The sequence below is a fragment of the Artibeus jamaicensis genome, unplaced genomic scaffold, assembly GCF_021234435.1.
Source record: "Artibeus jamaicensis isolate MK-2021 breed Jamaican fruit bat unplaced genomic scaffold, CSHL_Jam_final contig_2170, whole genome shotgun sequence".
Taxonomy (NCBI): domain Eukaryota; kingdom Metazoa; phylum Chordata; class Mammalia; order Chiroptera; family Phyllostomidae; genus Artibeus; species Artibeus jamaicensis.
Genome location: NW_026521445.1, coordinates 728,438 through 752,729, shown reverse-complemented (window position 1 = coordinate 752,729; position 24,292 = coordinate 728,438). Strand labels below are relative to the sequence as shown.

Below are 24,292 nucleotides of genomic sequence, written 5' to 3'. Positions count from 1 at the left end.
TCTGTATTCTCCTGTGGCAGGCAGTTCACTCTAACATCCCATGTTCTGGTCGCACAGCAAACACCCCCCCAACCTCAGCCTGCAGCAGCTTGCCCGCTTACTCTTCCGCTGTTGTTAAATAGCGACAACAGCTGGACCTAACCCTCACCTTCTCCATAACTCATTGCCACGTGACGATGCTATTCTACACATTTTTACTCTTATTCCTGTCTTTTCGGGGTGAGTTTCATTAAAATACTTCACCAAGAGAAACTAAATTACATGTAAGGCTTTGAAGCTTTGAGAATCAGCTATCTATATAGAAGACCTGTAATTCCATTATTGGAGAAATACCCTTTCTTACACTTCCCATGTTTAACTAATATGCTTGTGTTCTTTAAAACATTGGAATAGAAGGCTTGAAAGCACATCCCTGCCAACACCATTTTCTCAACAAGCTTTACGGCTCCTTATAAAGAACGTGACCCTGGCCCAAGGCAGGGGTTCGCACTGCATAGTTACAGTGATACCAATTCCCAAAGTTCTGAGTGGTTTGAGTACCATTTACTGTCATTTTTCTTCCCCTCTTTTCCCCAGAGAGAAAGCTCAGTTGCTTTTCAAGTTATCTGTATTCCAGAAGAAAGAAGTAGAGCCAAATGAAGTTAATGTTATAAATTCTATGATTTAAATTTAGTGATTTTTTTTTTTGCTGAGTGTTTCTTGGAAAACTCTAAACTGCTCCTCCTTGGTTCCGTATCTCTGTAAAAACAATAGCCGAGTCTAGTGAAATATTAATGAGCAATTTTTAAAATTTCCATCAAACTGAATTTACTTTTCTCGTTTTCAAAACTATTGCAAGTGTGAAAGGAGTATTTTTTAAGGCTCCTTTATTTTAAAAAAAATCCAAGTTGGTTTTAATAGGACAGCAGTCCTTTTTGCTCTCGATATCTGTGGTTCAGGGGGCGTTACTAAAAATGACAGAAAGGCAACTGAAAATTACACATATAACAAAACTTAGTATTGTATGCTACAGTTCTATGAAATCTGTAAAAGTTAGTTCCTGAGACTGATGTATGAAATAAGAAAACATTCTCTATGCACACATCAAAGAAAAAACAAAACATATTCTTCAGGTTAGGCGTTAAATGATAAATCTAGAGTCTTTTCATATTTAACCCCCACTTAGTGACATTTTGGCCACTGATTTGCAAAGGAACAATTCACTAGAAACTTTGAAAGTAAAAACACTCGCGGGGTTTTTACTCGATGCCTGTAACACTGCCCGGGGTAGAATGAGGGGGGAAAGTGCATGCTGATTTTGTTCCCTGGCTGGTTGTTCTAATTAAGCATTCTCCTGGCTCCCGAGACAGTGCAAAATGAATCCATACGATGCAGCCAGTCCAAGGGAAGCCTCCAGAGGACTGGACACCAGCTTTCATTCCAGGGGAAAGAGGAAGAAAGATTATTTTCTTGAACTGAGTTATTATATGACCCTATAGAGTGTATCAGGTTCAATTTCAGAAGGTGGGGGAGGTGTACGGGGGAGGGAATCAATGGGGCGTGAGTCAGGAATCACCATCCTTCACTCAGGGGCAAACAGGGTAAGGAGGATAAGGATTTTCACTCTGAAAATCCTTCGGAACAAATGAAAGGGAGAGGCAGGAAATCAGGACATATCCGTGGCCAGCTTCATTGAGAATACAGGTATTTTCATTCTGGCCAGATATCTAAGAATGTAACCTCAGCTGCATTCTTGCAGAAAAAAAAAAGAATACAGTAAATCCCTTCCTCGTATTCTCTCAGCTAGAAATCTCCGTACTTGGCCCTTCTGCATCTCTCCGTAATAAAAATTGATGACTAGGTTTTTAAGGTATCTGTTGTACCATGAAGTAAAACCAGCTTCATGTGTAGTTCATTTTCTTTAGCAGCTACTTTGGTCCACTCTGCTGCAGACACTGACTCACCCCACAGGTGGATCAGATGCTCAATAAGAGGTACAAAGCTAATGTCTTGAGAGCCCGTGATAGGATATGAGACATAAAAACGTACACACAACTAGCCTAGCCTGGTGTGGCTCAGTGGACTGAGTGCTGGCCTGCAAACCAAAGGGTTGCCAGTTCAATTCCCAGTCCGGGCACATGCCTAGGTTTCCAGCCAGGTCCCTAGTAGGGGGGAGGGTGATAAGCAGCCACATATTGATATTTCTCTCCCTCTCTTTCTCCCTCCCTTCCTCTCTCTCTAAAAATAAAATAAATAAAATCTTTTTTAAAAATGTACATGACCAGGGAATACAATTTCCAATACCCATAATCCATGTCTAGGGCAGAAACTTTTACGCAAAGATTTTTTTTCCAGACAATCTGGACCTTCAAAGTAGCAAAGAATTTGTTATATTGAGAGGTAGAAAAGTAAATTATAATTAAGTATCAAGATAATGACTGAAAAAGAATAACATGGTATAAGAGAAGGGAAATGGAAATATATTAGTGAAGATAATTATCAGATCAACTTAAAAGAGAGAAAAATACCCAAGGGATGACTACATACAATCTATTTAAGAATGTATGAAATACTATTCAATTCACTATATGACTTAAAAATAGAGACCTGCGCAGTACAAGAATTATGACTGAATATTAATTCGGAGTACCAAGCTTAGAGCTGTTCACCCTAGTGGATCATAATATGGCCCAATAATGCTCAGACCACAGACAGTCCTTAAGTCACTCACCCAACAGTGAAAGCAAACAACTATTAAACTTCAAGGTCTAATCTGGACTCTCTTAATTTGTACATCATGGTATATTCACTCATTCATCCTTTCACTGATCAAACAGTGAGCATGTTCTACAGGCCGGGCATTTTCCTGGAGTATTCAATAACAAGCTACATCACACATGATCCTTCCGTGCGAAATCCCAACTATTCTGTGACGAAGGAAGGCAAGGAGAAATGACCACGCCTGGCAGCTAAGGCAGGGTCCCCTGAGGAAGCGGTATTCAAGATGAGGGTGGCGTGGACCAAGGACAGAGGAAGGACAGGGACTTCCCACGCAAGAACAGCATGTGGGAAAGCTCTAAGAGGAGACGGATGAGAACACAGACACGGCGGCTCTACGCAAGGCCCCGAGGCAGAGCACAGGGCCCAAACCCGAGGGAGGAAGTGGCAGGGGACAGGGCTGAAAGGCAGTGAGGTCCCAGGTCACTGAGGACCTTGGGGAGAATGTGATGCGGTAGGGGCACAATATGAATGGACAGGGTCTTAGGGAAAATGTTCAGAGGTGTATTTTGAGAAAAATTTGTCTGCAGAGGAGAGAAGAGCCTAAACAGAAAAGCATGAATAAATGCAGGAAAATCACTTAGAAGCTTTTTGCATTCATTTAGGCTAAAGGGATAGGAACTGGGACTAAGGCTGTACCAACAGAAATAGAGAGAAGTCCACTGGTATAAAAATATTTAGAAAGTTAAAACCAACACTTGGTGGGGAAAGAGAGGGCTGTGTTCAGAATGACTCACATTTTTGGTAGTAGAACCAGAATACTGCACTATCATTCACAAAAATAACAAAAGACAAAGAGCAAGGACTGGGGGGCCGAGCTTGGGGCAGCAGAAAGGGGACATTTGTGTTTCACTTCGAGGGTCAAGGTGACCTCAAAGACACTGACATAAGGGTCTGTCTCTCAGAGCAGAAGCCCAGGCTGGGAACATATTTATGCGAGTATGGACAACTTTGCCTACAGAGAGGATATAAAATGAGAGGAAAAATGGGGCCAGTTCCAAAACCTTCACGCGCCCCAACATTTCAGGGCCAAATGGAGGGGAACGAGCTGTCTAGGAGGCTAAGAAAAAAGCAAGAAGAAACACGAGAGAACAGTTAAGGGAGGAGAATGTCTCAAGGAGGAGGGGGGAGGTCAGTATTGTCGGAGACTGCACAGGTGCCTGCCGATGTGCTGGTGACTGAAGTGTTCCCACTGCAAGTAGCAAAACAGAGACCAGGCATCACCAGCTGGAGTCACCTCGGCGAGGTGGGGGTGTGGGCACTGGACAAATAGACTGAGTGATGAGTGGAGGTGAGGGGTACGAGGGAAGGATGGCAGTGAAGACAGACGACTTCCCAGGCATTGAGGGACGTGAGAAAGATAAAGGTTGTTATTTGTAAGAGAATTTGAGGGGGAAAAAGAAACTTGCTGTCGTTTCTTTGTTTTGCCCTTTATGGTTTGGTTGGTTGGGATTTGTTTGCTTGTTTGTTTTTGGAGATACTTCAATGTCTTTAAAAGTAAATGGGAATGCTCAAGCAGTTGAAAGGAACAGTTTGATAGTGTTAAGATCTTGAGAAAGTGAAGGGGTTAAGATCAAGTAAAGAATGAGCATAAGACAGGTACTGGGTGTGGATGGACGACATGCCAGCTGTGAAGAAGCAGAGGGCTCCCGTCTTCGTGTGTCTGTGTGTAAAAGAGTGAGTCTCAAGAGGTCGTTTGCTGAAACAGCCGTCAGTAAAGGGGTCATTGCATGAGTAGATATTTTAAAAAGAAGAGTAGATAATATTTGCGATTATCTATGGGAAGAATGAGAGATTTCACTGACCAGAGAAACGTAGTCAGGTGGTGGGCATACTGAACCCAGGGGAGACAAGTGGCTATGTACTTAAGGTAGATTCCACTTGCCACACTGTGAGACTTCAATAGCACTTGCCCATGAGGGCACAGACAGGAATAACACACATCTTTGGGATCATTCAAGAATGAGGTTTTGCCTTTTGAACCAAATGGTGATAGCCAAGGAAGAAAAGGGAGTGTTTCTGAAGCAACTGAACTCTGAACTGGGTTGAGGGAAAGTGAAGAAAGGAGAGATTTGATGGCCTAGGAGACAGGAGAGGGGGCAACGGACCAGCGCGCTCGCTGAGGGTGAAGAGGACGCGGCCATGCGAGGAAATGCACCAGGAGGCTTGGCGGACGGGTGGTTGTTGTTGGAGATGAAGAGGCTTGAATTAGTGGCTTGAGGGACAGACTGGACTGGGGTGATGATAAGGTCCAGAGGGTGTGTGTGGGAACAGAGGACTGAGACTGAGTAAAGAAAAGGTCGCTGAAGGTGACTAGCAGGTTGAGGCACTGAGAAGGTTCTGACAGGTCATTGCCACTAATTTTGAAGTCCCCCAGAATAACAGCAGCCTGAAGGGAAGAGGCAGCCAGTGATCCAGGAACCAAGATCTTAGATGAATGATGGGGAGAAGCTAAACGTCCTATCAGTGACTGCAACAGAGAGCTTCCCTGGAGGACAGGATGCCGAAACAGCCTCAAGGAAGCAATTTCGTTTCTTTAATGAATAGATTTGGGGATAATGATCTCAAAGCCACACCGAGAAGGTGGATATCAACGAGCTCCAACTCCCCTTTCTGGAATAATAGTTAAACCAATGTTATTATTGTCTAATAACCAAATCATATACAACTTACAGTCAAGCATTTTTACATAGCCACCGTACAGCACAGAATATCAAAATCATCGTTACTGTTGTGTGCAAAGAATGAACTGTTCCTTATGATTCTCAGTGAAGGGACTCATCAAGAGCAGGGGTCAGGAAACTTCTTCAGTCAAGGATCATGTAATCAATATCGTAGACTATGCGGGCCAAACATTCTATCACAGCTGCCCAATTCCGCCATTGTTACGTGGAAGGGGCCACTGAGAACCCCAAAACAAATGGCGATAGTTTGAGCCCATTTTGTGCCCCCCCCCCGCCCACTGCTCAATTCATTGAGGACTCAGCAAGAACAGGAAGCAGTATTGGAATTGAAACATCACTTCCTTCAGATATAAAAAGCAGGAAACTCAGCTGAAAGTGAATGGTTTTCCTTTCCCCCAAAACAAAATAGAATGGAAAGCAAGCACTCTCACCTGAACATACAGTTCTCTCAGTTCATACTGAAATTTCTTGGGATCTGTGGTAATTGTCACTGGGCCAATTTCTGTGAAGGTAAAAGTGACACAGGTAAATGAATAGTAACCAATGGTGTGAAATATTTTAGTGCATTGTGTTTGCAAATGTCTTTTCACTATACTCTACATGGCTATTTATTACTACAAAATCATATGTAAAATAATTGATTTATAGCAACCAAATAATAACATACAATTTGCTATGAAGTATGCATACATAAAATAGGTTTTTAGCCTTGCAAATGTGAGTGTCAAAAATGTCACAAAACAAAGAGTCAGGAGACCCCAGTTTCAGTCCCTTTTTACTCTCAACCAACCAGCAATGATTTACTGATCACCTACTTTGTTGCTGGACTCTAAATGAATCACTTAGTCACCCTACGATTCCATTTTCTCAAATATACACTATAAACGTGTCTGCAGCTTTTCTCTAAGTCCAAATTCATTTAAAATAAAAGTTGAACACTAAATAGAAAAAGAACAAATGACCTTCACGGCCTACCCCACAGGATTTTTAAGAACTTGCAGAAGCAAAGATATGAGGACATTAAAAGGTCAGGAGAGTGTCCCTGTCACTGCCTTCCCCAGGGCTGCACTATGCTCCTGAGCTGGCACTGACCACCGTGATTATCTTCAGGGTCGCTGCCCCCTCTTAATTGCCCCGATGTATTTGTACTGACTGTACAAATCACTGCCTCAAATGGGAACAGGCAGGGCCACGGCATTCACTGGAAAACCAGGACGGAAATCAGGAGAAGGAGCCCAGATACCTGTGTGGGTTAAGTTGGCAATATCTTTCGTAGGATACAGCGTGTCTATAGTAAACATCTGAATCCACAAAGATCATTTTCTTTCAAAATATATCAACCTTTAAAACAGGCAAGTGGGAAGTGGCCCTTGGAGGTACTAACGACTTTCCCCAGGAAACACCCATATATTTAAACGATAGTATTAACTGTCATCTGAGTATCATATGCACAGACAAATCATCTTAAATTCCCAGGGTAGATAAAGACTTTTCTATTGGATCTAATGAAGACACGGGCTGCATTCAAAACTGTAAGATTCAATACAATAGAAAATTCTAAGAATCTGTAATAATAGTTTATGCAAGACCTTCTCTAGCTTCAGAGGAACACTGCTAGAAGAGGATTTCATGACTTCAAAGGATAATAATTAATTAGCCAGGTCTTCGATAATGAGTTCAATGAGATGCAAAAATAGACTGTAGAATTTTAAAAACAAAGAACACAAACTGGGAAAAAAAGTACAATGTGTCCACCATACCCCATGCAATAAATTTTTTTAGAAATCGTTTGAAAACATGCCTCCGTCCTTCCCCGCAGATTAGTTCACCTTGCAGGATGCAAAAGGAATGGAGAGGCAATTGGAGCAACTGTGAAAAGGCAAAACACGTACATTCCCTGCAAAGCCGAGCAGTCATTCGCCATGGAAAATCACGTCTGCAGTGTATGGAAAACCAGTGAAGCCTACCCTCTCAAGACTCATACTTCACAAAGGAACGCAAAACAACAAAGGACACGTCAGGCAGTTACAGTGACATATAAATTGTCGGTGACATATAGTATTGTCAAGCCAAGCTGCTATTCCTGCATGGCATAATACTGAAATAACTGTACTGAGTAGATTCAAAACTCGAGCAGTAGGAAGAAATACAACAAATGCTAGGGGGAAAAAAACAATTACAGAACAATGCAAAGTATGTGCAAGCAGGAACATTCCCTTTCATAATATTTTTTTAAAAGAGCCCTGGATAGATGCCTATTCTTCGAGAGTGCAGACCAAGAAATGCTATTAAAAAGAGGCCCGCACAGCCTTCGTGGAGCTTTCCAGAGACTCAAATATCCACCTGTGTTGAACAAAGATAAGCAGTCTCTCCTGCAGCTCATTAATAAACATTTCTGCTAAGCGCACGGACAGCTGAGATAAGTCTTTTATCAGTGGTGAGAAATACTCAGGGGAGGCAAACACTTGAGTTGCCACTTCCCTCCCGCTGGAAGTAACCCTTCCAGCTCTTTGGAAGTGAATGATGAGGCTGTTTGGCAGAATCAGCGCTCCTCCCTTCGGCACTGGCTTCCATCTCCGTCCTTCTCTCCTCTCAACAGAGCCCTGTGCCAGTCGTCTTGAGCCATTTCCCCTTCTCTTCCTTTTGGCTCCTGTGGTTTCATCCCCTGCCAAGCCTTTGATGACATTCAGCAGGTACAACTTTGTCCTCTCTTCCTGTCTGAACAGGGTCCTCTGTTGCTCACGGAATGAAATGACAACTCTCCAAGGCATTCCAGGCCCTCTCTTGTACTAATCCAACCTTCCGAATTCGCCAACACCCTTTCCTTGGCACAAAGCTACTGTGCTTCCGCACGCTACCCCCGTGGCCACCAGCACTGCCTTTCACTTGCCCCTGCACCTCTCATTCTATACAGCCTGATGGAAGTCCCACCCCGTTGAATGTTCAGACTTTTCTCCAATGTGCTTTAATGTTGCCTTGATAATATTTGCATAATAAATATATGGGAAGAACGGAGGTATATAACATTCCACAGAATGCAGACACCATCTCCCCTTCCTCCAATGAATTTTACCTAGTTTTTGTTTAAAAAAACACCAAAAATAATAAAACAACCATCAGTCTCCAAATAGAATCACCAAGCGAGGAGAGGCATTAAAGGTCATTTGGTTCCATCCCCTTGCTACGGACAAGAAGATGTGAGGTGCAGAGAAGATGACATTGGAAGTCTCTGGTGGTGAAGGAAGAGGCCGAGAGCTATGCAACCAGTTCTGCAAAGTCAGTCACCTGTTTATGTTTTGCAAGATCTCCCTTCTGTCCATGGTCACATCACTACTAACTCCCTCCCCCTTTCCTCTGGACCACGGGCAGGAGAGGGTGCTCAAGAGTGCCTAATCTGACGCACAGAATACCCAGAATTCTTTATTGTTGCACGTCTGAATAGTATCTTTCATAGACCAAATAAATATATATATATGCCTCCTGCCTGGTACATACTATGGTTAACCACACCAAGAAACCTCACTGTAAAATTCCTTCTAAAATCTTTTAACAAACATGCATTGAGCATGTTGTGGGGGGGGGGGCACTGGTAACCGGACAAACAAACAGGAACCCTGCCCTAAAGTCCCCACGGTCTGATGGAGCTCAAACGGTAAATATGTGAGTACACTTCAATATAGCAAGTGTGGAAATATAAGAATGGAAAAAGTAGTGCGGGAGCACTAATTCATACAGAGAAATTTTTAAAATATTATCAAGGGAGATTTCAAAAAGGAGATGAAAATTCAAGATTTCAATTTTTAAAACACAAGAAAGTCCTTTATAATGCTTTCTTTTTAAATTCTATGTGTCAAGTTTGTCTACCAAGTAATTCTATAATCTATCAAATTCCTGCTGTTATCTGCAACTGTCTATATTTGCAGCCATGTTTATAATTCATAATACTTTGTAATATCCAGTGACTCCCGCTGAGCCTCACAGCAACCTCTTGAAAAAGGCAGAGCAGATCTAATTACGTGAACGATTGAGGGTTATGGGATAAGCCAGAGCCACCCCGCCCTTTTGAGGGCTGGCGCAGTACCATGTGTCTGTGGCATGATGGCATCTACTGCATACACTGTGTGACAATGACTGTCACTTCAGTGTCAGCAGAAGGAGATGGATGGTCTCAATGTACCTACAGCAGGTTCTCCATGATGTTCCAAGATGGAAAATCAGGAGAGTAAGGTGACGAGAACACACACACACACACACACACACACACACACACACACACACGAATAAAGGTTAAGCCCAGATCCTTTATTTCCTTGCACCGTGAAGTTCCTGCCACTACCAAGGAGCTTAGGACATGATCAGTGTGACACTGATTAGTCAACTGAAAGTGTCCAGTCCCTCTGTCGACCAAAAATGTTTTGTTCTTTACTTTAACCAAGTTAAAGTAATCTTCTACACAGAAAATCAGTAGATAATTTTCCACATAGAGCAACTCTTTGAAAACAGAAGAAACATCAAGGTAACATTATTATTACAGATATGAGAAACAGTCATTCTTCAGAAGGCCACTTTAGATTTAAAACAAAAAGTACAGTATCTGAAACTCTAAGGAAGTCTTTCCTCTTTTCATTAATTGCATTATTGCCAACATTTCCTACCGATTTATCAGGCAGCCTGGATGTATTTCCAGCATCTCAGCCATTGTTCTCCTAATCTGAGTTGCTAGATTGTATTTGAGAAAATAATGGAAAGAAATTCACAAAGCAGTATTTTCTTTCACTGCTTCACTTGGCGAGATGGCTATCCAGTTCCTCATTTCCTTTTTCCTTTCCACTAACAGATTTCTGCTCCTTATAGTTTTTCTTCACTCTGACCAGTTCCTTGATAAAGTGGGGAATGAGGAATATTTTTTTCTGCTCTTGGGGTCTACACACTGTCTATGAGTGACTTGATAACAGAGCTCAAATTTTCTTTGTTGTTTGTAAATATATATATGTGTGTGTGTGTATATATATATATACATACGTATATATATTTCTTAGCCTTATATTTATAATCACATGTAAGTATGTAAAAAGTTAAAACAAGACCCCCTGGTCTGCATTATCAACTAACCAATATTTGTAAAACATAGAAGAAGCAAAGAAATATATAAATCAAACAGCCTGCCCTGCCAGAAATTTAGATACAGTTAAAACCTTAAAAAATACCAAGCTATGAAAAATGTAAAAAGCCAGATGACACGGATGTGGAGGGGGCGGCAGATTTTCCGAGCATCCGAAGAGGGCAGAGAGGTGTGTGAGCTCTGGGGACATGCGCCGTAAAGGCATCATGGAGGTGATGAGCTATGAGCTGGGACTGGAGAAGACGCTGGGTTAACAGAGGGTGACAGCTGAGCAAAAAGATTCCAGACATTGGAACATGGCCTGCTCAAAACCCCTCCAATGAGCTAAATCTGAATGGGTTCCACTTCCTAAAACATTCTCTTCTCCGTCAACTGAATTGAACACAAATCGATTGCAAGGCTTTCTATGCATGGGCTGCTAGTGTAGATAAACATATTCAAAGCATTAAAGTTATTGAAGTGAAAATTAAAAAATCACAGTTCCTGGGATGCTACAGAACAGCAGATTAATAACTGTATTTACTTTCCCTGTTTTCAATTTAATCTCCAGCGTACTCTTCCAGATTTCTCTATCGTCATTCAATTATAATGCTGCTGTCCAGCACCACTTCTAAATGATCTGCATCTAATCCACAAAAACAGAACTGTTTCCTGAGCGTGAGCTGAGCGGATGCCAAATACATTTCAGGACGCCTTTACTGAGTGCATTCCTACTCACATTAAACAGGTAATTTCCAAGACCACTTAAAGGCCCTTAATGATTGTTTTGACATGAAGTGATGAATTTGGTGTGTTTTAGAACATTCAGGTCAATGATGAATTCATGCATGTCATGTTGGCTAATATTCATTAAATAGCATTCGGCTGCACTAGCCAAAGAGATTATTCATTTAACAATGAGTCGTATGATAACCTTAAACATATGCACTTCACAAAATTGCAGATAATATATGTATAATGAATGCAAGTTCTTTCGCTTGGACTGCTGAAGGGGATCTAGAAAAAGCACGAGCGTGGTGTATTCATCAACGTTACACAGTTGTTTAGGACAGGAAGCGAAGAAGAATGCCTTAATAACTAACACAGGACTCTGAGGTGGACTGGGGAGGGCGTTATTGCTTAGACTGGACCTCGGCCAGGGCTTCAGCCAGCACTCTTGCAAAAAACAAACGTGGGATTTTTAATGATCAGCGAAGTTCAGGGTCTTTTACCTTCCATCTTAAATAAAAACGGCATTTGAGACATCAAAATATATCTGTGCGTTGCTAAGGTATGTATACTCAGAGATAAGAAAAGGTAATATGTTAAGTTATGCTGCTTACTAAAATTTAATTATAAAATTTTCCAATGTGATCAAGGTCCTCTGAAAGCAGACAAGAAGAAAAGTAACATGTACAAGAACATTTTTAAATTTAAATAATATTCACAGAAATGTGGGTTTAAAATGTTTTTAAAGATTTTATTTAAATTTTCTAAGATTTATTCTTATTTATTCATTTTGAGAGAGAAAGGAAGAAAAGAAGAAAAAGAGGAAAAGAAACATCAGTGTGTGGGGTTGCCTCTCACAAACCCCCTACTGGGGACCTGGCCTGCAACCCAGGCATGTGTCCTGACTAGGAATCAAACCGGTAACACTTTGGTTCACAGGCTCAAGCTCAATCCACTGAGCTACACCAGCCAGGGCTTGGGTTTTAAATTTTAAAAAAACATGAGAATCCATTTCAAAGTTGTAAGTTCTCTTAGACAAGTCTTCAATGGTCTTCCAAATAAATCTAGACATCAGTGAGGGATAAAGAAAAGAAAAATGGGAAAGAAGAAAATATATGTTTGCAAGCCCTTAGAAAAAAACCATGAATACTGTTGAAATGTCTATGTGTTAGGAGAATACAAAGGACTTAATTTCTGTCCTTTGGTCGTGTTCTCAGGAAAGACAAGATCCAGTGATCCCAAAATCATACGTACGGAGTAAACATTTTATTTGCAACACGAAGATTATCAGAGACATTGCTAAAAATATCATCGATGCTTCTATGTGTTCTACATATGTGATAATATGTGTATGGTTTTCCCTAAATGCTTGCACTCATTCATTCAACAAACAGGCAGTATATCCAAGGTTAGTTCAAGTTGGCAGGAGAAGCACAGGCAAGAAACACACTGAAACAGAGTCAGACGAACCTGGCGTGCGGACTCACAAGTGCAGTTACACAAGGCTGTGTTCTCAAAAGGGCCCTTGCCCTGGGATTTAATGCTTTGCAGTCACTCTCTTTAGATAATTCTATCTTTGTATTTGTGTTTAGTAAATGAAGTTCTGTGGAATGATGGAATATGCACTCCAAGCTTAGAGCCTCGGCTCATGTGTGGTCCTGCCTCTCACCACCTTCTGGAGACAGGTTCTCCCACCCCCAGGTGCCCCAGGTCCTACCCAGCAGCCCCACCTCTGCCTCTGGGTCATGATCCACCACCCACCCAGGCAGTGACCTGGATGTGAGGATAGGGAAGGGTGGGATGAGGAAGCCAAAACACTGGCCAAGGCCAGAGGCCAAGTCTCAGCTTTCAGCCAGAACAAGCCTTTCCGCAACTCCTAATCCAGATACCAAGCAGCCCCAACACTGAGGTTTAAAGATCCCTGGGGCTCACTTATCTGCCAAGGGTTAAGGCAGCAGGGCCATGGGAAGAGGAAATGTCTAGCTCAAAGTCACCAGGTTCCCCTCCAGGCAGAGCACAGGGCTTTGGTCCAGTGCCTGGTGGCAGAGGTTACCCAGCAGCCCAGCTGTGCTCAGCTGCATCCAATAAGGACCTCGGGGGCTACCGTGGGTCTGCACTTGGCCCCAAGGCATCCTGGCAGCCACGGGCGCTCCCTTGTAGGCACCATGCCTAGAGGATTGTGTCCTCCTTGCAAGCCTGTAGCTTAAGCTATCAGCATGAATTTTACCGTAATCTTTATTTTGTGCAATGCCAGTTCTAAATGCAGATATCAGGGCATTTAACTTGTATTCATATTTCACATATGATGTCACATGGTGCCTTCCACTGTCCAGAAGAGACACACACACCAGACTTAGGAAGGCTGTAAAAAGAACCATTCACTTATAACCGCAGCAAAAGTGTTGGTGTTCCAGGTTTAACATGACACTGAATTAGGTGGTACTCCTTATTCAAAAACATAAAAGAGTTTTTAATTTAAAAAAACAGGGTTATATAAAGATAAAAATTACAATATGTGTATTCTGGCAAGTTAATTGATGGATATGACACATTAAAAGTCTCAAAAAGATTATTTTTGCTTGCGTTTTAGAATACTTAGCAACAATATTCTTAAGTTTATTTTGAGTAGCATATAGGCAATTTATATAAATGAAAAATGCGAAGACAGAAAAGGACATTACATGCACCAATAACTAAGAGGATAGAATGCTAGCATGTAAATTAATATGTAATAACTAGAAAAGAATTAATACTCTGCATACAAATTAGCTGAAGGTATATAAAATGGGATTATTTATTTTAAAAACCATTTCACTTAAATGCATATTTTGTAGTATATAACCAAAGAAGCTCAAAAAGAATTAAATGGTTTGATATAATCCTTACCATCATTTTAACTGACTGAAGTAGAATATATATATCAGATATACACAGAAGTAACACTCTCCTTATCAATGTAATAGAAAAAAATCACAGAGAAAAATACTGACAGGTATAAACATACAAAAATCTAACGGAAATTAAAATATAAAAAGAAAAAATATAAAGCCAGATTTGGCAATATTTATGTCATCAATTAAAATAGATTAAAATATACACTGTTTGAAGAGCTTTTCATTGATACAAAAAATAAATAAATTACCAGTCACTTGATGAAAGGGAAATTCATTGAACAAACGCTAGCAATAAAACAAGACCAGGAACAAATGTTAATACTCAGATATAATGAAAAAAATGTAAACTGAAGCAAATTTGAAGTACTTTGTTGAGAAAGGACACAATTTTTACAATTTTCACTCAAACCTGATCATAATAAACCTGAATATTTGCACTGTTAATAAAATTATAAGTGGTTGCCACTTTTATGAATTTATCAGTTATGTGTAGTATGGGTACGAATCCCAAATTATGTTGTGATAAAGTCATTACCTTCTTTGTTATAACTGAAAATAAGAGACATTAACACAGCTAGTACAGCAATAAATAATGTCAAAATAGAGATGATTAAAAACATGATTCTCTAAATAATACCAGGTAGTAATTACACTATTGTTCCATAGAGAAACACAAGTAAATGTTTATCAAGTAACATTAAATAAAAAGACAAAACAAAATTGTATATATGCTTTGCTGTAACTACCTACAAAGACACATGCATAAGGTCAAGTTCTAAAAGGTCACACCAGATTAAAAATCGGTGTTAAGAACAGGAACGATAGGGTGGGGATTGACTGGGAGAGGGGCGAGGGGTGGAGGGACAAGGCAGAGGAGAGCAACCAGGAAAAGACAGGACAACTGTAACTGAACTACAATAAAAGTTTTTAAAGGAACAGGCAGACTAGGTAGATTACTTCTTTTCTTCAGTTTTAAATTATTGTACTTATATGTTAGGAAGGGAGAAATTTCGCTTGATCACATACAAGCTCAAGGTTGTGCTCCTGAATTCTGGCTGCATGTGGTTGTTAACTGGTTGACAACGATCACTACGAAAGAGCCCAAAACTATTTGTGAGCATTGGGCAAGTTAACAAGGAAATCAGTGATTTGAGCATCTGTTAATGCTGTGAGGTGAAGTATGTTAAGCATTTAGAATCTAATCAAAACAGTTATTATCTGGATAGGGTGTTCTTTTCTAACCCCCTCACTTCAAGCTTTCATCTTTCTTTTAAGTGCACGACTCTTGGCAATGTCAAGTTCCTACAGTGAGTCTCTATTGAGGGTACAAAGAATTCCTTCTGATGGAATGAAATAAAACCCTCTTCAGACTTGCAACACCGCAATTCAACCACAGTCACATTTGAATCCCCTTCCGTTTATTCTTGATGTTTGTTTTCTCTACACAATCTTGCAATGATGTGCTTCTGTTTGCACACCCAACTCTATCTGTCTTGCTTTTTTATCTTCGTAGAAAACAGGTCAGAAATATGAAATATCCGGTAAAATTGGAAATGTTGAACATAAAGCTGAATTGTTCTTTAAATGAATATTCATTTTTGAATTTAAATACCTCTCCTAAAAGGAAGTTCAGTTTTCACCTAGTTGGTAACTAAAAGTATCCCGGATTTCACAGTTACCACAGTCTCTTCAAGGTCAATAACTTTAATAACTTTGTTCCTGCGTCAACCTCCTCCAAAGGAGTTTTTAACCCAGGACACACTGTGCCCACACACCTGGCGATGGGAAAGTATCCACATAGGAGCCATGCCCCTCCCTCCCCTCCCAAGTCACCGAATCAGGGCTGCACTTGCAAGGAGAGGCATGTGTCTCACAGATACCAAGAGGCTATGGCACACATCCAAAATGTTCCCAAAACTACAGACGAGCAACAAGAGACAGTCTTCATTTCTCTGCCAGGTCTCAGTGATCAGTCCTCTCTTATCGCCATGGGGTTTCAATACCTCTGTCCCGAGTTCCCAGGCTTCTCTGCTTCACTCCGAGGACATTCCAGTCCATTGATTATATCAGGCCTTCTGTTTAAAACCTGAGCTCCAAAAAGGCAGGGGCTGTTGCTTTATGGTACCATCTGTACTCAAACCAAAATGCAATAATTAACATGTGTTTTACAGGCACCCATTAATAACAATTAGCAGGGCCACTGAAAGGGAGATATGTCCAAGTGAAGTTACCAACCAAACTGATTAATAGCACTGACATTGGTGGGGCTCCAGACGCCACCGGCAAAGCAACAAACCGGACATGAAAAGTGGCATCCAACTGGAACTGTTCACTCTCAGGGCCCATGCTTACTAAATGTTTGACCTAGAAGGCAAGTCTATTGATTATAGAGCTCAGGCACTGTAATCAAAACTCCCGGCATTAGAGTCAAGGTCCTGCCACGTAGAAGAATTTTATTCTTCATTTTTGTCAAGCTCCTGAATCTCAATGACTCAGCTTCCTCATCTATAAAATAGAAATAATAATCACACCTATACCACAAAGTTGTCCTGAGAGTTTAATGAGGGTGGCACGCTGCTGCCACCAGCAACTTTCATGACAAGGTCAAAGACATCAAGCTAGGGGAAATGAGTATTGACTATGATGCAAGGAGCACCTGTTTCCGACTCACCAAAAGGGGGATATAATAAAGGTCTGTTGTACTCCTGAAGATAATCTAATGAATGTGAATTTTCATCTCTAAAAGGGCATTAATAAATAAGTTACATTCCTAAGCCATGCCCTCTAAGAAAAATCTTTATATTTTTACCTTGCATAAAATGAAAACATCCAGGTTTATGTTTGAGTTTTTAATTTTAGATGATTAAGACTCTACTCTCTTGCCATTGGAAATAATAGAACATCATTTCCCATACTTGTCATTAAATCAGATCTCAGAATTTAAAGTTACATGATAAGCATATTTCTGAAATATGCTTGATCCTTACTTCCCACTTCTTTGATACTTAAAAATATTAATATCCAAATAAGACTGAAATAAAAACAGAATATAATCTGTTCCCAAAGTACTCTAGAAAAATGTATACCTCTACACCTTTGTTTATGTTTTTTCTATAAAAGAGGCTATTTTTCCCCATATTAAACTTTTCTTCAAGGTTTAATTCAGGTTCCAACTTTTTTGGAACACCTTCCTGAATTTCTCAACCCTTAGAATTCCCTCTTCTGAATCCCATTAATGACAGGTCTTCACTATTTGCTTGGTGTTTACCAGATGTGACAGGCATCCTCCAGAATGGCCTCCAGTGATACTCTCACCGTTGTGGTGTAATTCCCTGTCTTTGACCATGACCGTGTGCTGAACTAATGACTGCCTTTCTATGAAGAGAATAGGCTGAAAGCAATGGGATGTCACTATGGAGATTAGGTTACAAACAGGCTATAGCTTCCGTCTTGCATGCTCTCCTTCCCTGATGGAAATTACCCACGTGAGCTACCCAGTTCTCCTACATGGAGCCCACAGAATGAGGGCAGCCTCTGGCCAACACCCAGCACGGCCTGGAAGCCCTCAGTCCAGCCGCTCAGGAGGACCTCCATCCTGCCAGCAACCATGTCGGTCACTGTGCGGACCTCTCAAGAGTCAAGCTGTGTGGTGATCACAGGCCCAGTTGGTCCCTTGATTCCCAACTGGTGAGAGACCCTGAGTCAGAGGCTGTGGCTAAGTTGTGCTGAGGCTCCTGACTCACAGAAGGAGTGAGGTAATAAATATCTGTTGTGTTACAACACTCAGGTTTGGAATTAATTACTTTATGCAGAAGCAGATAGCTATCCTTGGGTAACTGCACATTCAGTGTCCCGAGCTAGTTTCTAGATCATAACCGCTCTGGGGACAGCAACCACCATGACACTGTGACTCTGCATTGCTTGGACAGTGCCCCTCATGCTGGATGAGGGCAAAGTTACCGAAATGACTTAGACAACAATTTCCTTTTTTTTTTATCTTTCTTTAAAATTTTATTTAGTTATTTTTCAAGTACAGTTTTTTGGTCTATTTCTCCCATCCCAGCCTCCCCCGCCCCTTGCTTCCCACCTCCCTCCCATTTCCACCCCCCTTAGTTCTCGTCCCTGTGTCCTTCCTATTTGTTCCTCCAAATCCCTCCCCCTTTTCCCCCTTAACTTCCCTTCCCTCTCCCCTCTGGTCACTGTCCCCTTGTTCTCTATTTCAGTGTCTTTGTTTTTTTTTTTTCTGCTTGCTTGTTTGTTTTGTTGTTTAGCTTCCTGTTAAAGGTGAGATCATATGGTATTTGTCTTTCAACACCTGGCCTATTTCACTCAGCATAATGCTCTTCAGTTCCATCCATGTTGTTGCAAAGGGTAGTAGAGAGAAAGTTTTTTAAATGTGATGAACTGTTTTAAATTTTCTTCTCTTATTACTAGTTTCCAGTTCTGTTGCATGATGATCGGTGTCCCCTTTTCCTTGTGATACTGTCAGTGTTTGGCCTCTGTGAATAATCCATGATCACCTGAAAAGAAGATGTATTCTCTGTTTTCAAAAAACAGAGTTTTACAGATTAATTAGATCCATCTTATTCATTATTTCATATTGTACATTTACATATTTCTGTCCGCTTGATTTGTCATGAATCATGGAAGAAAAGAGAGGTCTGCCTCTCACCCTATACTGCTTCAATTTCTTCTGATGATATTGTTTGTTCTATGAAAGCTACGCAGATATAGTTCAGTGTTATATCTTCACTATGCATGTTTCAATCCCTTATGAAGTGTTATTTTGCCTTATTTAGTATTAGAAAGTATTCTTTTTGACTCCTTTCAAGTAAATTTAACTTAAAGTAAAACTTGCCTTATATCGTCAAGATCATGACCCTAGTATGCTTTTATATGCATTTGAAATCAATGTGTTTATTTACCTCCCATTTTCTTTCTCTCTATTGTCCCATTTTAGAATGGCTAATTACTTCTACAGTCAGTACAACTCACTCTATGATCTCATCTGTTGTCCTAACACTCACATTTGTGTTACTCTCAGTCAGTGAGTTACAGGAACCCAGCGCTCATGGCTCGTACTTTTGCTGTAGCCTTTTCAACATATCTTGAATGACTATCGTTCCTTTTGTAAAAAAATTCCTGAAGGTATCTCCCGGATTGTCGTGTTCAACATTGTTTGCTTCTGTGCTTTAACATCTTTGGTTACAAAATCCTTGAGTCATGCTCTTTCTCTGAAGATTGTACAGATGTTGCCCCACTATTTCTAGCACTGACTGTGTTATAGAGAAGTTTGAGGTCACATTAATCTTGTTTTCTACAAGTGACTTCTTTCTTGGCCATTCAAAAGATTCTTTTAGTATCTCGGATTTTAAGCAATTTAACTTGCACATATTTTTATATTGATGGCTCTGGGTTTGGTGTGCTTTTTCAAGACGTAAATTCAAGCCCTCTTTAATTTATGGAACTTCATTTAATTTATATCCTTAAACATTTACTTCGTCACCTGATTTCCATTTGTTCTATTAGTAACTCCAGTAATACACAAGCTTGATTTTCTTTGTCTGTCTTCGATAGCTACTGTTTTCTCTCTAGCCCTTTGGAACTCTTAAAATTTGTTTCATTTCGCTCCCTTTCCTCACATCCACCCTTCAGATCATCGCTATGTTTTCAGTAGTGTTTAATCTTTATTTCCCTGTCAATTTTCTTTTATTTCTGTGGTTTTATGCTTCTCTTCTATTTCTTTCTTGAGCCTCTTCCGCTGCTCACCTACCAAATCTTTTCCGAGTTCTTGTATTTTTCATTTCCACTAATTCTTCATAGAGACATTTATTTACTTAAGGTTCTGTTTTGCTTTATTTTTAAATTGATGGCCTAATGTTCACTAACCATTTCTGTCTCTTTTGTGGTCACATTGTTTTGATTTTTCTCATAAGCTCTCTTTACCTGGCTCTTGGTTTTCCCTTTCATTTCCTCATTTTCCCTGGTGATTTTTTTAAAAGGTCTTGGATCATCTCTTTTTTGTAGCACGGTACTGGAACTGGTACTTTTTCCCTGTACCAGCTACTTGCTGATACTTCCCACGTGGGGACGCATCCAGAGACATGTTACAGGATAACAGGGCTTTTTCTTGTGATCAATTACTATGTTTGTATGTTTGTTTCTTCAGCCAATGGACAGAGAGGCTGCTGTGGTTTTCCTACCTCACTCTCTCCTCCTCCACTGCAACCAAGGCTGGCCAATTGCTGAAAGTATATGGTTTGTGTTTATTCATTTGTTTCTATTTTGTTCCTTTAATGTTTGGAAAAGAAGGGGGGGTCACAGGTTTGGCAAAGATGGCCCCAAGTTTAACATGATATAATCATAGAAATGGCTTGGTGATACTTTCATTAATACACTATTTCATAGCCACGGCTTTCTTTTCAATCATAAAAATTAAAGCCTGTATTTTTGGTTTGTGTTTACAAAGAATAAATTTGGCTTTTTCTAGTTGAAATCTTTTTCTCAGTCACAGTTTACCTTCAATATTACTGCAGCAGTATTTAGAACAGCCAAGATATGGAAGCCATCTAAGTGCTCAACAAGAGATGAGTGGATAAAAAAAGTTGTGATACATCTATACAGCGCAATATTATTCAGCCATAAAAAAGAATAAAATCTTACCATTTGCCACAGCATGGGTGGACCTAGAACATATTATGCAAAGTGAAATAAGTCAAACAGAGAAAGACAACTACCATACGATTTCACTTATACGTGGAATCTAGAGAGCAAACAAAATAGAAACAGACTCACAGACACAGAGAACAGACTAGTGGTGGCCGAAGGGGTAGAGGGTTAGAGGGCTGGGTGAAAAAGGCGAAGGGATTGAGAACTACAAATTGGTCGTTACGGAACAGTAACAGGGATAGAAAGCACAGCACAGGGAATACAGTCAATAATATTGTCGTAACTATGCGCAGTGCCAGGCGGGTCCCGGAAATACCGGGAGGGCCATTTTGCAAACTTTATGACTGTCATACCACTAGCCTGTACTCCTGACAGGTGTCTTGTGTGGTTAGCCCACCCCCTTCACTGCTGAGACCGCGCTGGGTCTGGGAAAGTCTGCCCTCTACTGGCGCGAGCAATTGGCCCTGTTATAAAAACGGAGATCAGACATGGCCCCTCAGAGTGCTCCTGCATCTTCAGAAATAGTCCCCGTGTAGTTCATCCCCATGGAGCACGTTCCATCTCTGCTCTCGTCCATTTCCACACTCTTCCGTACAACCCCAAAGCCTGGGGCAGAAATTCCTCTTGGGGGGTAGTCTGGGGTTTTCGCAGTCTCTTACTTTTACCCAAATGGCTGTTGACATTTTTTTTGTTTCTCATCACCTTGTAGTTTTGGATAATTTCTAGGAAGAGAACGGGATAATGTGACTTGAAACTACCACGTTCACATCAGAGATCCTATCCTGAATTCTTTAATGTTTAGTCTTAACAATTTAACATTCTCAAAATGCACATGTCTTCTACGCTCAGGGGTTGAGTGGGAAGTACTAGGAAATAACAGGCATCTGCTTCTCGTCTGGCACCGCGCGTGCAGACACTTCCATTATTTTACTGTGCGCCCTGCAAGCCAGGTATCTTTGTCTTCATTTCCCAAAGGAAGAGCAGAGCCCAGATTCCAACCTGCATCTAGCTGACTCCAACGCCCTGGTACTTGACCCCAAACCACCCTCGAATAGTTCCCATTCTCCAAAGGTAATTTTTAAATGTTTAATTGTTGCAGAAACGAAAGAGCTGCTGATTGATTAGATTCTGGCATCATCGCTTTGTTTTTGGAATCGAAATTCCTTTAGCCTCCTCCAATTGTTTTTTTTAAAACCAGGGGTTACATATAGTAGAAAAAATTTAGAGCAGAAATGGTTGCATGATCTTGAACAAGGACTGGACTTCCTACACTGTAAAACCACAAAAGCCTCGCCTAACACGACCAATATGCTGTTTGGTCTTGTCCCCTAAGCAACTGACCAAACACCATGATAAACGTGCCTGCCAGTGGATTTGACAAAGATTAAGGATGTTGACACACCCCCGCCCTCAAACATAAACACTGAGTAAGTACAATACAAATAACAAACAGGTGAGAATTCGAGTGACAAACGATCCAAGAGGAAGATTACAAATGCTTTATCTTGGGCAGAATTGATAGAGTAATTTAGGGACATTTTAAGCTTGCTGCATGTATTAAAACTCCAGACACCCAAGACCTCAAACACAACTACAGACAGAAATTAGCAATTGCTACCACACTTTCCTCGCCATTGAAAAGAAAGTAAGCAGGGCACAAATCTTGCCTGTTTTAAAATCAAGTTTTGTGAAAACATTTTAAGAGCTATCCTCTAAAGATGGCACACAAAAAAAGACACAGTGAAAGAACACAGCATTTCAAGTCAAGACCTGTGTTTTTACAATAGTTCTCTACTATTAGTGACAAGTTACTTAACTTCCTAAGCTTCAGGGCCTTTCTGTCTAAAACAGACTTGGAAATACCTCCCCTGAGTGTTTTTCCGTGTGGCTAATACTTGTGTAAACAGCTAGCATAGTTTCTAAGACACAATAGATGCTCAGTAAGTATGTAAAGAATGTAACACTACAAACGATGTCCTGCTTCCTTAAGATACAAGAGAACAGCAATAAAACCCTACTCACCGTTTTTCTCAAGGATACATTAGCCTATAGTCACATTAATGTTGCACTTATTTCCTCCTCTATCTTTGGCCGCATGTAGAAGTAAGCATTAACTTTAGAATTGACTCAGAAAGTTTTGTGTAGCATTTTGGTTTGTTTTTTTGTTTTAAAGAAAACAGATCTATTGCTCTAATGGAATAAAAAGGTTTGAAGAAACATGGTCTAAAACACATGAATGCCAACCTTGGCTTTGCTACTTACTAGATGTTCAGAGTTATTTAACAGCCCTGACCATGGCTGCTCAGAGGAGGTAATCAACTGAAGCACAAAGCCCGGCACACAGGACCCCTGAGTTCATGGTACCGCTGTCACCATTAAAGTGTCACAGCAAGAACGGAACATTTTTACATCTAATCCCATTCCTATCAGAGGTGTGCCGGCATTGCCCCCATAAATGTTGCTGCTGATGATTTAAGCAAACAAACAAAAAACGGACTTGCTGTTAGTTTCAAAGCGTTCGGATATGTTTGGAAGAAAAAATAAAACCGGTAGTGTATTAGCAAGGCAATGACTCCATCCTAACACATTGACTGTACCATGAACCTCGGGAATTTAATCGCTTCTTTCTAGAAGTCTGGATTGCTTCAACACAATGAAAATGCCACTTCTCGTTTAAGTTGTAGTTCTTCATTTAGAAATAAAAGGAAACAAGAAAAGGCACGCGGGTCCTTTGGGTGGTTTATTTTTCCAGAACAGGATATTTTACTCCGGGTCTATCCTCTGGCGTTTGGTCATATGAACTATTCCGCGGAGCTGACCCACATTTGGCCAAAACCACAAAACCGAGCAATGGCACCTGGGAGGCTTATGACTAAATTCACTCATGAAAATAAGCCCCTTGGTCAGAAATCTGTAGTAAATTGAGGTAACCTCAAACTCGTAATCAATTAAGGCAAAAGAACAACAACAAAAATACCTAGTAATGTGCAGAGCTATTAAATTAGCATTAAACATCATTTACACTCTTCCTTAAATTTCCAAGAGCATTCTTTAACATGTTGACTTGTCTGTCACACCTACTTAGGCTGTGCATTGAGGCAAAAAGCAAACTATCTTTTTCCATAAAACAGTATGTCTCGTGACAAGAATCGTCCCCAGGAAATTATAATATCTAATTAAATACTGTCTTTCAAGAGCAAAAAATGCTTTAATGTCCAACAGGAGATAATGAAGTAAACAATGGCCCATGTATAATATTTCAAATACTATTTTGGAATAGGGGTAACTGCTTGTGTAGGGGGGAAATGAAATATAAAATAAAATATCCCATGCAACCTCCATTTGAAACAAAAAGGAAAGAGAGGCCAGTGAAAGGAGGAAAGAGAAATAAAGGAGACAAAAGAAATACACCAAATTTTAGAAGATCAAAACTATGAACATTAAAATGGGAACAAATT

The 24,292-nt window shown here is 40.5% G+C and overlaps 1 protein-coding gene across 3 annotated transcripts in view; it reads right to left on the bottom strand.

Moving 5' to 3' along the window:
• The window catches only part of HMCN1 (hemicentin 1), a 389,618-nt gene that overhangs the window by 292,834 nt on the left and 72,492 nt on the right, over window positions 1–24,292 (bottom strand). For all 3 annotated transcript variants that reach the window (XM_053658522.1, XM_053658525.1, XM_053658524.1), the window contains exon 2: window positions 5,873–5,943. In XM_053658522.1, the coding sequence (XP_053514497.1) occupies window positions 5,873–5,943 (71 nt within the window). The remainder of the gene's footprint in view (window positions 1–5,872; window positions 5,944–24,292) is intronic.